The sequence below is a fragment of the Stegodyphus dumicola genome, chromosome 9 (genome assembly GCF_044657685.1).
Source record: "Stegodyphus dumicola isolate Sdum_Otavi_A_Nest chromosome 9, ASM4465768v1".
NCBI classification, from domain to species: Eukaryota; Metazoa; Arthropoda; class Arachnida; order Araneae; family Eresidae; genus Stegodyphus; species Stegodyphus dumicola.
In genome coordinates this window covers 9069657-9085047 of record NC_140776.1, presented here as the reverse complement: position 1 = coordinate 9085047, position 15391 = coordinate 9069657, and the positions used below count along the sequence as shown (strand labels likewise).

The following is a 15391-nucleotide window of genomic DNA, read 5'->3' as shown; positions in this document are numbered from 1 at the left end:
CCTAAGCTTTCATATTTTGTTTTCAGATTATTGGCCATTATTGTTGATTATATCCTCTCAGTGATCTTGGATTTTGTGCACGATAGGTTATCAAACTAATTTATATAAGTTTGACTAGTTATATAAGTTATAATACTAGTCATATAAATTTGACTTTAACATTACCTTTTGCATTATCTTCTAATGAAAGTGTAAGATTAATCTTTGCATTCTTATTAAAATAGTTTTGATTTGGCTTAGAATTTGATTTGGCAAATTTTTGTTAGCATAGGCTTCTAAAGAAGGTATGATTGTTATATGACACCCTTCTGAATCAACTTTTGCAGTTCTTCTTCTGAAAAACTCGTCAACAGAAACATTATAGCACCAACAGCTTCACCACTTATATTGTATAGGTGAACTAAACTTTTAAAATGCTCAGACTATTTTATGTCTAGCGCTTATAAAAAAGATTTTATATGGCTCTTGAAATTTCGTTTCTTTCAATTATATAAAAATGTGAATAGTTTTGCTTCAGTATTCCTTCTACTAAGAGGTATCCTTTTTTGGTTAGAGTGATGGAAGATATTTCATCTTACTAATTAAATGGTTTCTGTGCTATGTGATTTGCATGATTCAAGTAGCTGTAACAACTGTTGTAATTATTTGTATTCTTGTAAGAAAGCGACAGAAGAGAAATTATAAAAGACAAAATACAAGGTAAAACTAATGCACAGATTTTCGATTTTCGTTTTGGTTTAGACATTTACTCTCTTCTCGTTGAACAGACAAATCTATACACTCAGAAAAAAAAATCAGTTATTCAGTTAATTGTAGATCATTAAATTCTGGATTTTTCATACGCCAATTGGACCACCTGTGCTACCTTTAAATCTTTGACTCATTTTCAGCTCAGTGATTTTCTTCTCTTTTTATTTCTCCATTTTCTTTAGACTTTTTTTTTCCTCATGTGAGGGACTGAATATAATAAAGCTTTGATGGGTATTCATATTAAATAAAACAAAATGAAAGAAAAGTAATTATGGAAGAGAACACAGTTTATGCCAGTTTTTGTGTCGATAGCTTAGTCAAATGTTGAGTTCCTTTGTCTCCTCATTCAGCAATTCATTATATGGTTCATTAAATTCAAACTGCTGGGTCTAATAGCTGGGTTATTAAATTTTTTGAACTCATTTTGCATAGAAGGGCAAGACTTTCTTCCACACAGTTGTCGTACTGCTTGGAAAAACTGCTTTTGGCATTTAATGAATATTTTCTGTTGGCCACGTTATCACATTTTATTTTTCAAAACTAGATAAATTAATTGCATTCTTTCTGTTTGTTGTTTCCAGACCTCGATGAAGACAATGTGCTTTAAGTAGTGAAATTATGAGTTTTGAGGGAAATTACACATAGATCTCTCTTTTTTAAGGAGGAATTGTTTTCCTTAATTTAAAATTTTACATTGGAATATTTTTGTTCTATAAATGATATCCCTTAACCCATTAACCGCCAGAACTACAAGGAATATTTCTTTTCTCATGAAAATAATAACAAATATTAAATTAAGCATTTATAACATAAATTTACATTGAAAATAATAATAATAATAAAAAAAAAAAAAAAAAAAAACGCTCTTGCCTGTGGGAAACGTGAGTGTTGTGTTCACACAGCGTCAGCGGAATAAGACTACGAATGTTTAGTGAGTAGGATTGTACTCGTGGGATGTTTCTTTTGAGTGGAGCACAGAATTACTTTTTAGCTGTATAACGTTTTATAAATCTACAAATCACTTTACTTGTAATTAATTTAATATTAAAATTAACATTGTATTTTTTTTTTAAAATACGGATTATTTCAATTGAAAGATTCAAGCATGAAAAGCTTGATTACAATCATGATGTAAAGCTACATTACATACTTTGCATCTATAAACAGTCTGGCTATGGTACTCTTTACAACAAAGTCTTTTGTTATTAACGGACTTTACGATAAAATGTCTACCATCTCCATGCAATGGTTTTTGAATGCTGAATTTACTAGGTCTTCCTATTGCTGATCTATTTCTGGCTAATTCTACACTCTCAATAGGAGTTTGCAAAAGGAATAATGCATTCTCGCGTCTGAAATCTAAAAGAGTATATTTCCAGTAGTAAAAAGTGGTGATATTTAGTAAGTTTAGATATGGTTTCACCTCATATAATTTATCACTATTGTCAGTTTGACTATTGTCAAATGCAAATTCTGCTTCATATTCCTGTACTGCAAACGTGATATCAATTCTCGTACAACGAGAACAGAAATGTCCTTATCAAAAGAACCAATACATTTTTTCTTGAAGTAAAGAATGATATCCTGTAAGCAATAATATTCCAATAAATCTTCTTATATAGGCTTCAGATGCAATAAATTCTGGGATTTTTTTTCTGAGCGTATAGATTTGTCTGTTCAACGAGAAGAGAGTAAATGTCTAAACCAAAACGAAAATCGAAAATCTGTACATTAGTTTTACCTTGTGTTTTGTCTTTTATAATTTCTCTTCTGTTGCTTTCTTCATGTTCTTCCTGAGACATAACTAACAGTTCCTTTTTTGTCCACTTCAAGATTTCAGACTTCTGCTTTTTAAACTTTTTAGTATGACTATAACTGCTTGTAGAAGGCTGAAGCTTACTTCTTACATGAATTATAACTTTCCCAGCAGTATCATTTGGTAAAATATCATTATCATTATTTAAAACATTGCCATTCCTTTCTTCTTCATCACTAGCTTCTGCAATTTGTGGGGAAATAACAACAATATCAGTTTCATTCTGGTCATTATTAACATTATCATCATCTCTTTCTTCGTCAAAAAATCTTTGAAGGGCTTCTTCTAACGTAAGAAACCTCATTCTAGGCATTTTTAAACAACCAGAACATGAAACAGAATATCAAAAGAAATGAGTGAAAAAGGAGATTGACTACCCGTTTCCTGCTGACGTTGCGTCAGCGCAATACGTGTTTTCTCTTCCTTCCCAACACAAATATTAACATCTGACTGATGTAATGTTCTGATAAATGGTGACCTTGACTAAAAATAGATCACTCATAAAGACGGCGATTCTTTCGTTAAATATTTTCAGCAAAAATACCCGGTCAAAAATTTTGTTTAAATTTTGCTTAAAGTATGAGATTAATTATTATAAACAAAATGATAGTTGAAGGCAAATATTTTTTTACAGAAATAATCTTCATAATATTCCCTAAACAAAATCATCTGCTGGTATAAAATAACTTAGGTAGTTATATTTATATACGCATTTATTTTGACCGTTGCGTTAACGCAACACCAGCGGGTAATGGGTTAATCTTTCTTTTGAGGAAATGAAATTGTGTATGGAAGGGCGAGACAAGCTTCACATTTTAAACATGATCAATCTGTCTCATATTATCCAATACATACAAGCATTTCTAGTAATAAAGGAATTTCAGAGATAATATGCTAATAATTTGCATCTATAGTAACGGTTGAAAATAGCATTTGAATGTTTCTCAGCATTAGATTTGATCAGTCATTCCTTATCTGATTTCCAGATCAGTTTAAAAAAGGGGGGGCAGCTGATTTCTTAACAATTGTCAGCTTTGTACTAAATAAATTAAAATAGCTTTTAGTTTAAAATAATTTTTAGCATTTCTTTGTAACAGGAATTTAAAACATTTTCGTGCTTTGTATCCTATTTAGATGCTTCAGTTTTAAGTGGTGCTGTCTGTTGTTGTTTACACTGATAAATGCTGCGACTTTGTAGAGCTTAATGAGAAAACTGTCTCTGTAAAATAAAAAGATGCTTATTAATCACTTGCTTGAAGTGAAAATTGTATTATTTCATTCAATCGTATTATAACCGTTTGTCATATATATTGAATTTGTTTAGGTCGAATTTTTCTGTACACTAGTTGACTGCATGAAATGGCATTCTGTCGTTTTCTTCATTTAAGGTCAAATTTTTGTTTACTGAAAATTGCCTCTATTGGATAATAATCAGCATATTATTAAAATTTGTATTAGTAAGTAGATTGAAAAGTGAAAAAAATATGTTCTAAGAGTAGGATAGTTTAAACTTTTTAGTATTCTACTTTTAAATTTTAACAATATCTTCCCCTCTTTCTGGGAAAGAAGTAATTGAATGCATTAACTCTAAGTTTAATAGTGATATTACCAATAGGTTAAAAATTTAATTTGATGTATATTATTATAAAATCAATTGAATTTAGTCTGATCTTGCATTAGTTATTTTAAAGTAAATCTGTAATAGTTGTGATACTTATTTATTAACTGATGTCTTAACCAAATTCAGAGATTATTAAGTGGTGATCCTATACAGTCATAAGTCATTAATCCGGACTCGTCGGGACTTCGGCGATTCCGGATTATCGATTTTTCCGGATTATAGATCATCAGTTTAAATCTCGTAAGATGGCATGCAGAAATTCTAAAATTAAAAATATGAAACCTTAATTTATGAAATGAAGAGCAATTATAAGCTAAAAGGTATCAAAATTTACAAAAAAAAAAAAAAAAAAAAAAAAAACTTAATATTTATTTGTTTACTTTATTAAACATTTCTTTCAATGTAAGTTGTTTCGTTTTATGTGATAATACTTTCTCTTTAATTCTATAAACAGACACAATTTCTTGTTCAGTTACAAAGTTCCGCTGCTGTCCAAGTCCCGTTAATTGTTGTGCCGAGAATACCGACTAACTTGTCAATCGAAATTTTTTCGGTTTCACTAACCTCTCTGTCACATTCTTCATGTCTTTATCCATTTTTTGCAGCAATTCCACTTTTTGTTTGATGGACATAGAAACATACTTTCGTTTTGTACGATCCTTTGGGAGCTCCAGAATCGGAAATTCTATTTGACATAATCGAAAGTTCAAGTTTATTTTTATAAAATTGCTCTTACAGTCTGCAAAAAATAATAATCCGGATCCAATTCGAAGATTAAGGAACAGCGCAATCATCAACATTAACTGAAATAGATAATTAGATAATTTTAGATTATGCCGTCCGTTATACATAAAACGCGCACGCGAAAACGTATTCTGCGCTTGCGCACATGCATATGCGCAGTGGTAAAAGGTCTTATGTGCACGCGTAAACGCCTATGCGCATGTGTCAACGCGGCGCATGCGCAGAAAGTTTTTAGCTTTGAGGTCCGGATTATGGGTGTCCGAATTAACGACTTTTGACTGTATTAAAATAACTAGACAACAATTTTATTATTGTTTTCTCCCTGAAACTATGTAAAAGCAGTTCTTTCTTGAGGTAAAAATCTTTAAAGACACTTTTATAGATAGCTCATGTTTATTTTTGTGATTTACTTCATAAAAGCTCAGAAATTTAAGACATATCGTTAACACTGATTACTAAACAGTGGTAGCATCATCAAAATCCTAACAGTGTTACATGTTAAAGTGAGTTGAATAATAATAGGCAACATATTTATTTTCATATTTGTTTATTTTACAGAATTGAATCATTTGCAGTTCGTATGAAAGTAGACCTTGTTCATGTTCTTGCACAAGCTTGTCTGCCTCATGTTCCACTAATAAATAAAAATATATCCTATGACATATTATTAGAATATGCAAGCTATAGTACTGAGAGTGGTAAGTTTCATTTCTGACTTCTGTGAGTATGATTTAATTCTGTAAAGCTTTTTCTGATCTAAATACACCTGATACATATCTGATATTAAAAAAAAAAAAACTGTGCAATTTTTCATTTTATTAAACATGTAATGACCAACTTCATAAACAGAGCATATGGCCTGCTTCATGATTTGATATGTGTTTATATTTTTAAATGAATGAAGTTTTCCAATTTCTTTATAGTGTTACAAATTTTGTATATGTGTAAATAATGTGATTGTAAATAATGTTTGTGCATGTTTGTTGTTTATATATGTGTAAATAATTTTAGTGAAATTATATGTGAAATTGTAGTATCTTTTGTATAATATAACACAAAAAATTCTGAAGAGAGCGAAGCTGTTCTGGAAAAATAAGATAATGGGGAAATAAGATTAAGTTCTGGAAAAATAAGATTAAGTCTATTTAATGCTGAGGTAAATAAATGGCTGTCTCGCTAAATTGGCGATGGTTAAGGAGACTAGTTTTTATTGCCAAATTTGGCATGAAATCATCAAAAGTTACTGAACATGGTGACAATTTGGGAATATTTTGGTCCGGTCCCTCCATAATTATAATTAGTAATGCAATTGTATAACTGTAATTGATCCCTATAGGTAGCTGTAACCGTATCTGGCCCTTATCATGTAACTTTAACCGTATATGCCTCCCAGTAATTTTGAGAAATGGACATTACTAGAGATGTCCTAGCACCCAGAGGAAAACTATATAAAATTGGCGAGAGCATCAGTTCTCAGTTCAGATTTTACTTTGGAGTACTCATAGATTGTGCGAGCTTTGCTCTTTGGATTCACTTTGCATTGTGTTGTGTTTAATGTTATCAGTAGTTTGAAGTAGTAACTACTGATTGTGCTCCGTTATACTGAGAAGACCTGTGTGAGTACCTTGGTGGAAAGCTTCATAAGTTTCTTCCTGTAAAATGTTTTTTTAGGGGGGGGGATAAATTTTATCAAGACATCATCAGTTCTGTGTGCATTCAATCCATTATGAACCCATTCGGATACAACAGTGTTTCATATGCTTTAAGCTTATACCAATGTAAAAGTATAAGCAGTCTTCTAATTAATTATCTGCTTACTAATTTATATACCACACATTAAGTTATAGCTATCTCGTGCATTTTATATATATTGCTTTTAACGAATACAGAATGTTTGTTAAATACATACACACATATATATATATATGTAATGATATTTTTAAATCAATTGATTAAATTCTAATCATATCCCTTAATAATGCGTTGGCGATTCTCTACCTAAATTGCATCCCTGTTCCTAAATTTTGGCGAAATCCTTTCTTTATTATAAATTATATTAACCTGTTGGCGCCCGCCAAATCGCCAAATTCATAAATCTGTCATATTACAAGTCCTTAAGAACACTCTTGATGAGAGGATAGCATCACCTCATGATTTCAATTAATATCACTGATTGTATGAGCCCGATGATGCACACATATCTATAAATAGGGCTTCTCCTCCAGTTACAGGAAGGAATGCTTGTGAAATGGATGTTAAAATAAAAGTATCACTTTATATTCCAAAATTTGTCTCATTCCTGTTGCCCCGGCTGCACAACACAAATAATGTATGAGAAAATACATTTCAGAAAGCTGGCAGGATGCCACCTTCAAAGGGATTATCTAAAAAAGAAGATACTCCAAGGATTATACGGATAAAACGTTACGCACTTTAGATGAATTTGCTGGTGTGCGACTTCTGTGTTCCTACATTTTTGTCTAGGCTTTCTCGCTTCAAGGGAATCATCCTTCTGTTGCCTGTATGTTGTGGTATTCTGCAGATTTTTTTACATCCAGAGAATCATACTTCTGCCCCCTGTGATGTGTGATCTGTGTCTACATTGAAAGTTCGTCGTTCATCAAATGTGCTCTTACCGTTGACCTACTTTTGAGGCTGGGAGTCTTCCCCTACGTCTGCGCCGTTCAGTGTTGCTCTCAAGAGCTGTGTGCTTGTGTGGTGATTGATTGTTTTTTATGGAAATCTAATCAAATCTTTCTCGCCACAATAAGTCAAACAGAAGCAATTAGTAAAAAGGTTGGCGATGCAAATGATATTATTACTATTGAATTATAATTACTGATTTAATAATTGTTTTATTTTGAAAATTTTAAAAAGTATTATTTTGGTATAAATGTATTTTAAATTTGGTATTTAAAGGATATATTTTGGTTTTAATATTGTTTTGGAAAAATTTTAAGAGTATTTTTTTGATTTAGTTTTATTTATGAAAGTATTATTAAGAGAATAATGGCTAAAGAAAATATCTCTGATACAGACGATTCATTAAGGGCAGCTAGCACTGAACCTGAAACAAGTGTAATTCCCTTTGATGCGCAAAATGATATGGATATAAATTCATGGCTTGAGTACTTTAACAAAACTCATTTAGATAAAGATGAAACGTGGTAGCTTAATAATGTACGAGATCCTACATTTCATATATATATATATATATATATATATACATGCACACACAGAGAGATATAGATAAATTAAATAAATAAGAAGGAGCATAAAGCTGGCAAAATGCAATAACCACTGAAAAAATATAAAACATATCCAGCATTTTAAATCATCAGTTACATAAGTACAAAAAATAAAAGTCATAAATGGAATTTACATCTCATGGTACATCATCTTCGAGAGATTATTCATTTGTTTTGTATATATTATATAATTTACAATTTGGTGTTTCTTTAATTATAGAAATAAAATTTTAACCACAAAAATTATTCATTACAAATTTTATATAATTACTCAATTCTTAATTCCTTGGTATTCTGGTTGGCAATAAAATTAAAACAAAGATATAGCTAATCAAGCATAATAACATGTAATGACCAACTTCATGTTCTTACAACTTCACCAATATCTGTACTTTTTTTAAATGTTGGACTCAAAAATAGAATATTGTTTTTCTTAAAAAATGCATGCATGCAATAACTTAATGTGTGGTATACACATTAGGATCCAGACAATTAATTAGAAGGCAGCTATGTTTTACACTGACATAAACATGAAGTGTATAAAATGGTGAGTACAAACTGGTTTGTAATGGATTGAATGCACACAGAACTAATAATAGCTTGATAAAAATTTATTTTCCCCAAGAGAAAGATCATGTACCAAGAGATGTAAATTCCATTTATGACTTAACTTTAAAAACTTATATTTATATTTTTTGTATTTGCAACTGATGATATAAAATGCTGGAAATGTTATATTTTTCAGTGGTTTATTACATTTTTTGCCAGGTTCTTGCTCCAAAGTGAATATCTATTAGGCTATTAATAAATAATTATTTATTTAATTTATATATATGTGCAGTTTCACAAAATGTTTTATTTAAAATTGATATTGAATTTAACTTTTGGGGGTCTTTAAGTAAAATTGGTTCTAAATTTCTTACTTTTTGTCTCTCTGTCTCTCTCTCTATATATATGCATAGGCAAACACATCGCCTCCCAAAGTTGATAAATGCTTTTAATTTCTGAAAATGATGTAAACAAATTTTAAGCACTTTATATTCAAACTGTAAATCATAGTTTCCTTTGAGATATACATTTACCTGCTCTTCTTTTTATGGTAACCAATTTTTTTTTTCCAAAAGGAAAAATTATGTGTTAAAATTATCTGTAATAAATACATTGTATAAATTTTTGGCATTATTTTGATCAAAGCTACAAAAAACACTTAAGCAATTAATTTTTGGTTTGAAGTCTTAAGATATGTAAAATTTATATTATTTCTCTGTATTTTTTTAAAGTCATGCTGTTTCAGTAATTCTTCAACTTTTTTTTTCCTCTACTTCCCATTCACAATCAGCTTATGTACAAAGTTTTAACCCAATACTCTATCAGAAAGCAGTTTAAAAATCGATAACAAACTTTTAACCATAGTGAAAAACACCATATGTGAGCTAATTAAATAATAATGAAGCATAACGTTTTCAGAAACCATTAAGGAAATTTTGGTAACGTCTATAGCAACTGTAACCAATGTTAAAACAGCATTAGAAATCAGCCAATTCGAATCACATTCGTGGCATCATTACTCGCAGTGGACTTTAGGTAAAGGAAAGGAAGATGAAATTACTTTGCATTCCTTTCCCCCCTCTTGCTAAGCAGCTGTGCGAAGGAGTGTTGCATGTGAAAGGGGCTAATAACTTTGTCAATTGACGACTTTCTTTCTTCTGTAATTCTTGTAAATTCACTAACAAATTTATCTGTTACTACTTTATCTGCACTAGCTGCCTCTCTGTGTCTAAATGTTTTTGACATATTTTACTTTTTATTTTCATAAAGGCAAAAAAGTAGTTGAGGCTCACAAAGAGGTATGTAAAGTTTATGGTGTTGATTGCTTAATACAGAGGTCTCCAAACTACGGCTGAAGGGCCGAATCTGGCCCGAGAGCACTAACGATCCAACCCGCCAGCGATTTCTTTAAAATTATTTTGTAAAATTTAAAGTAACAAGTAACATACACATTAACTATTTTATATAACAGCCAATCTAACACATTATAAACATTATGCAACCATTTCTAAATTTATAATGAGTGAAATACAGTAACACTCTGTATAATAAATCGTATGTGGACACACATAACTTCCTCATATGTCCTATTGAATTACACACACATTTTGTCACACTTCATTTAAATTTATTTCCTTGAATTTCATCAGAGGTATCAATTCAGTTCTCACTTCGCGGTGAGGTACAAATACATAAAAACACAAAACATCTTCAAACGAAACAAGAGTTTAAAATGTGAACAAATGGCTGCTTCGTTAGGCTTAGTAGCACTTAACAACTTTTACATTCTTGATAATTCTGTAACTGTTACATGCAGATTAACTAAAGTCGTATAAATCTTAACTGGAATTTAAGACCAAAAAATGAACAATTTACCAACATATAAGAATAAAAAAAACTGAGCTCAGCAAGTCGGGTAACAGAGTGGGTATGTATGTTTATATTATCTCCAATTATAAATTTAGTAGAAGTATAAAAAAAGAGGGAACCCCATATGTAGGAAGTTTAATTTTGAAAATTGTGTTTTAAAGTAACTTGAATGTAAACCATGAAAAAAACGTTTTACTGGAACTTGAATTTAAATAATGAATAACAAAATTTCAAACTTTGAAAACGAAATTAAAAATTTAAAAAATAAGTAATTATCGCTATTGATCGGAAATTGGTTGACTTTTCAAGGGGAACACACCCAATTGCAACCAAAAAGAGAGGTGCATAACTATATTTTATAGCAGTCCCATATATAAAATTTAAACTTTTTGAAGCTACTCATTTTTGAGTTATGTGAATTACATATATATGTACTTATTGGAAAAAAAGGCCATTTATTCTTGCATAACATAAAATTCAACAGAAAAGTCATAACATTTTCTGTACGTACAGATGAAAAAAAAAAAAAAAAAAAAAAGTCGTTCGAATGGATTTGAGTTGAGAGAGTTCAAAATAGATAGTTTTGTTGGAAGATGGTATCCAGAATTTTTTGCATTTACAATCATTCATTTATGTCATAAGAGAAAGTAAAAAAATTCTCATAGTACATTTTACGAGAATAAAGATGGTTTCATGTGTTATCTTTTCTCTTTTCATAGTAGTTTTCTAGGTTGGTTCATGGAAATTTTGAGTAATGATTTTATATAAATCACTTTGAATTTATTTCTTAATTTAATCTTTGTTCTGTATGTGTTGTAACTTATTTAAATATTGGAGATTTTTTTTCCACACAAAAATTGCCCAAGATGTGAAGAGCAAAAGTTTGCACCTGATCAAAATGTAAGCAAAATGTGCTGATAAATCATGACAACGGGAAGGTAAATGCATTGGAGCACTTACTAAACATAAAGTATATACTAAGCCCTTCTAGGACAATTTTTTTTCAAATACTTAAATGTAGTTTTAAGGACTTTATGTTCAGAGAAACTGCATGAAAGTCTAAAAAACAAAGCTCTTCATAATATCATAGCGTATACTAGATGCAATCAACAAAAATCTCACTGCCTCATTTATAAATGTGTGATATAATGAATTAATTGGATCTTGGCCCACAAAGTTTCCTGAAAGAACCAAAATGGCTCATGAGCCAAAAAGTTTGGAGACCCGTGGTTTAACAGATGTGTCAAAACTGGTTTAATATATTTCATTCTGGAAATTTTTCACTTGAAGATGACCAGCATTCTAGCCAACCTTCTGCAGTTGATGATGACAAAGTTAAAGTCATAATTGAATTGAATCTTGATATAACATTGCAAGAGATTGCAAAATGGTTAATTGTACCACACTTGATAATTAAAAATCACATAAGATATTGTGGACTCCTTAAGAAGCTCGATATTTGGGTTCCGCATGAATTGAAAGAAATTCAGAGCGGACCAATATTTGTGATATGCATTTCAAATGTAATGCAATCAACCCATTTTAAACAGATTATATCATTGGTGTTAAAAAATGGATAATTTATACTATTTAATATAAATTGTATGTTAAGAAATTATAAAAGATATAGGTATGAATATTTTGCAAAATATAAATGCAGTTTTCTCAAAAACTAATAGGATATTTCCTTCATGTTTCATCGAAATCCGCCACCAATCCACAATGCATTGTAAACCAATCCTCTGTTGTTATCCAAGGCATTTTTTTTTAACAGCAACTTGTCATTAACTACGGCCGTCATTAACCAAGGCACCATCATATAACCTTGTTTTACAGTTTCAGTTTAATACATTTAAAAGTTTTGCATAAATTTTAGAAATAGTAAATTAATTTTTTATCATTTTTGTGAGACACTGCGTATATGTGTATAACATTGATTTAAAAAACACAATTATATTGTTTTTTTAGTTTTTATAATAAATGTAAATTTTTAATTAAAATGCTGTATCTAATTTCTTTTGATCTTTCTTTACCTGATGAATACTTCAATTCCTATCAAATTAATTTTCATTGGTTGAATTTACCAATAATTTTTATTGTGTATTGTTTGAATATACTTAACTTCTTTTTTTTCATAAACAGGTTATCCATTGCTAGTTTTAAATATGTTAAAGCCTGACTGGCCATCTCCAAGGCATCCAGATCTTGTTGCCCGAGAATTAATGAGAGATCTTTTAGCCATGATACAAGGTAGTTTTTTAGCATAAATATAATGCATAATTAGCATAATCACATGATTATTAATGCTTTTTAACCATTACAATGCAATTTCCAATTATTTATATTATTTGCACTCACATTGTCGTATATAAGATATTTAATGTTCTTGAAATATAATGTTGAGCAAAGTGATTTTTGGTTTATATTAAAATAGCTTCTACAAGCCTCGTTGGATGTTCTTTAGATGACTCTCAGTATTCATTTCTTTTAACTAATGGCATATTTTCACTTTTTCTTTTAAATTTTGTTGCTTCATTGAAATAATTTTCTTGCATATACTCCTTTGTCTGTTTCAAATTATTATTATTTAAACAAACTTCATCAGGTATAAATTATTTGTTGGATTATCACTGAGTACTTCAGCATAGTTACTTCACTGAACCTAAATCCTTATAACTTTTTTTGCCAAATATTTTTAGTTTAGTTTAGTTTTACTGCATTAAGATGCAGTAATCTTGTTATGGGCTCCATTGGGCCTTTTTGGAAGTAAGTACCTTGAAAATGGTACTTCTAAAATTTCTGTGAAAATTAATTCCTGTTTATTTTGACTAAAATATTTTAGGTTAAAATTAAGCATGTCATAAGAGTTAGGTTGAACATGTTTTGTTAATTTGTATAATGTATAAAAAATATTTGATATAATTAAGCTTACTTAGATGTACAGAAAATTCTGACTTTCTGGCATTCAAATAGCTGGAAAATTTTTATAGTTTTTTTTTTTCTAAACATCATTTTCAAAAAATTAAGCTGATGGAAGACCATCAAAAAGCACATCTTGAAACAATCTTAGAGTAATAGTCTGTATCAGTTCTATTAATTACATGTTGGATAAAAGTCTCGCAATTATTTAAAAAAATTGGTATTACAGTCAAAAGTCGTTAATTCGGACACCCGTAATCCGGAATGATCTATAATCCCTACCTCAAAGCTACAAATTTTCTGCACATGCGCCGCACTGACGCATGCGTGTAAGACCTTTACGTCTGCGAATATGCGTGTGCACATACGCAAAATATGTTTACGAATGCGCGTTAAATATATAACGGACGGTATAGGGTAAGAATTATCTAATTCAGATAATGTTGCAGATTGCGTTGTTCCTTAATCTTCGAATTGGATCCGGCTTATTATTTTTTGCAGACTGTTAGAGCAATTTTATAAAAGTAAGCTTGAACTTTCGATTATGTCAAATAGAATTTCCGATATATATTTACTAATAGGTAATGGATCTACAAAGCGAAAGTATGTTTCAAAGTCCATTAAACAAACAGTGGAATTGCTGCAAAAAATGGATAAAGGCATATCCTGTGTTTATTTAACCATTCTGAAATCTGTTTATCAATTTCACACTGCTCTGCGGCAGGGGAGGGGGGCATCGTGACGCGCAATGAACTGGAAGTTGATCTGTCAGCACTATCCTTATCTTCAAAGCAGATGTTTTTATTTTATTTGGCTTATAATTCCCTACTAAATGTAGTTGGCTTATAATTCCCTACTAAATGTAGTATTTCATCTCGACGTACTCCGTCTTTTATATGATTTAAATCAAATTCCTCGTCATTATAATTCGCTTCTGATAGTGAAGAAAGTGACACAGATGTTATTGAAAACGAAAAAATTTCGATTGACAAATTAGTCGGTATTCTCGACACAGCAATTATAGGACTTGAACAGCGGAACTTGTAACTGAAGAAGAAATTATGTCTGTTTATAGAATTAAAGAGAATGTATTAGCACATAAAAAACGAAACAACTTAATTGAAAGAAATGTTTAATAAAGTAAAATAAATATTAAGCTTTTTTTTTGTAAATTTTGATACCCTTTAGATCATAATTGTTCTTTATTTCATAAATTACGGTTTCATATTTTAAATTTTGTAATTTCTCCATGCCATCTTACCAGATTTAAACTGATGATCTATAATCTGGAAAAATCAATAATCCAAAATTGCCAAAGTCCCGACGAGTCCGGATTAACGACTTTTGACTGTACATACTTTCCTGTCGACTATTTTCGACCAACAAAATTGTCACCAAATAATGTGACTTAGCACCAAAAATGTAAAAGTGTAATGCCACAATGCAATTGTAAGATCTTCTTAATTTTATGTAAATTGGACTAATTCTCAATAAGCCAGTTTAGTTTTTGTAAAGAGAATATAAGTTAATTGTCATTTATCTGTTTCCCCTGTGCAGTTTGAAAATGGTTACTATTGGGGATCATTTTTTCAAGGAGTATTTTCAGAGATCCTGGTATATATATATAATGTTGTATGATCTTAAATTCATTTAGTGCAAAAACAAGTTACTACTACTTGCGCAATTGCTGCAAAGTTAGTTAATAATAATTTATTTCCTAAACAATATTGATTAATTGATTATATTATCTCCTAAGTTTAATTAAAGTAGAATTATTTTAAAAGAGTGAATCCATACTGAAAAGTTATATTTTGAAAGATGTTTTGAAGTAACTTAAAAGTAAAATGTTAATAATGTTTTAATGGGGACTGGAAT

The 15391-nt window shown here is 30.1% G+C and overlaps 1 protein-coding gene across 3 annotated transcripts in view; it reads left to right on the top strand.

The window, feature by feature from the left end:
- The window catches only part of Sptz (zinc finger FYVE-type containing 26 spastizin), a 196858-nt gene that overhangs the window by 54773 nt on the left and 126694 nt on the right, over positions 1 to 15391 (top strand). For all 3 annotated transcript variants that reach the window (XM_085823186.1, XM_085823187.1, XM_085823185.1), the window contains exons 13-14: positions 5490 to 5629; positions 12740 to 12847. In XM_085823186.1, coding sequence (XP_085679312.1) covers positions 5490 to 5629; positions 12740 to 12847 — 248 coding nt within the window. The remainder of the gene's footprint in view (positions 1 to 5489; positions 5630 to 12739; positions 12848 to 15391) is intronic.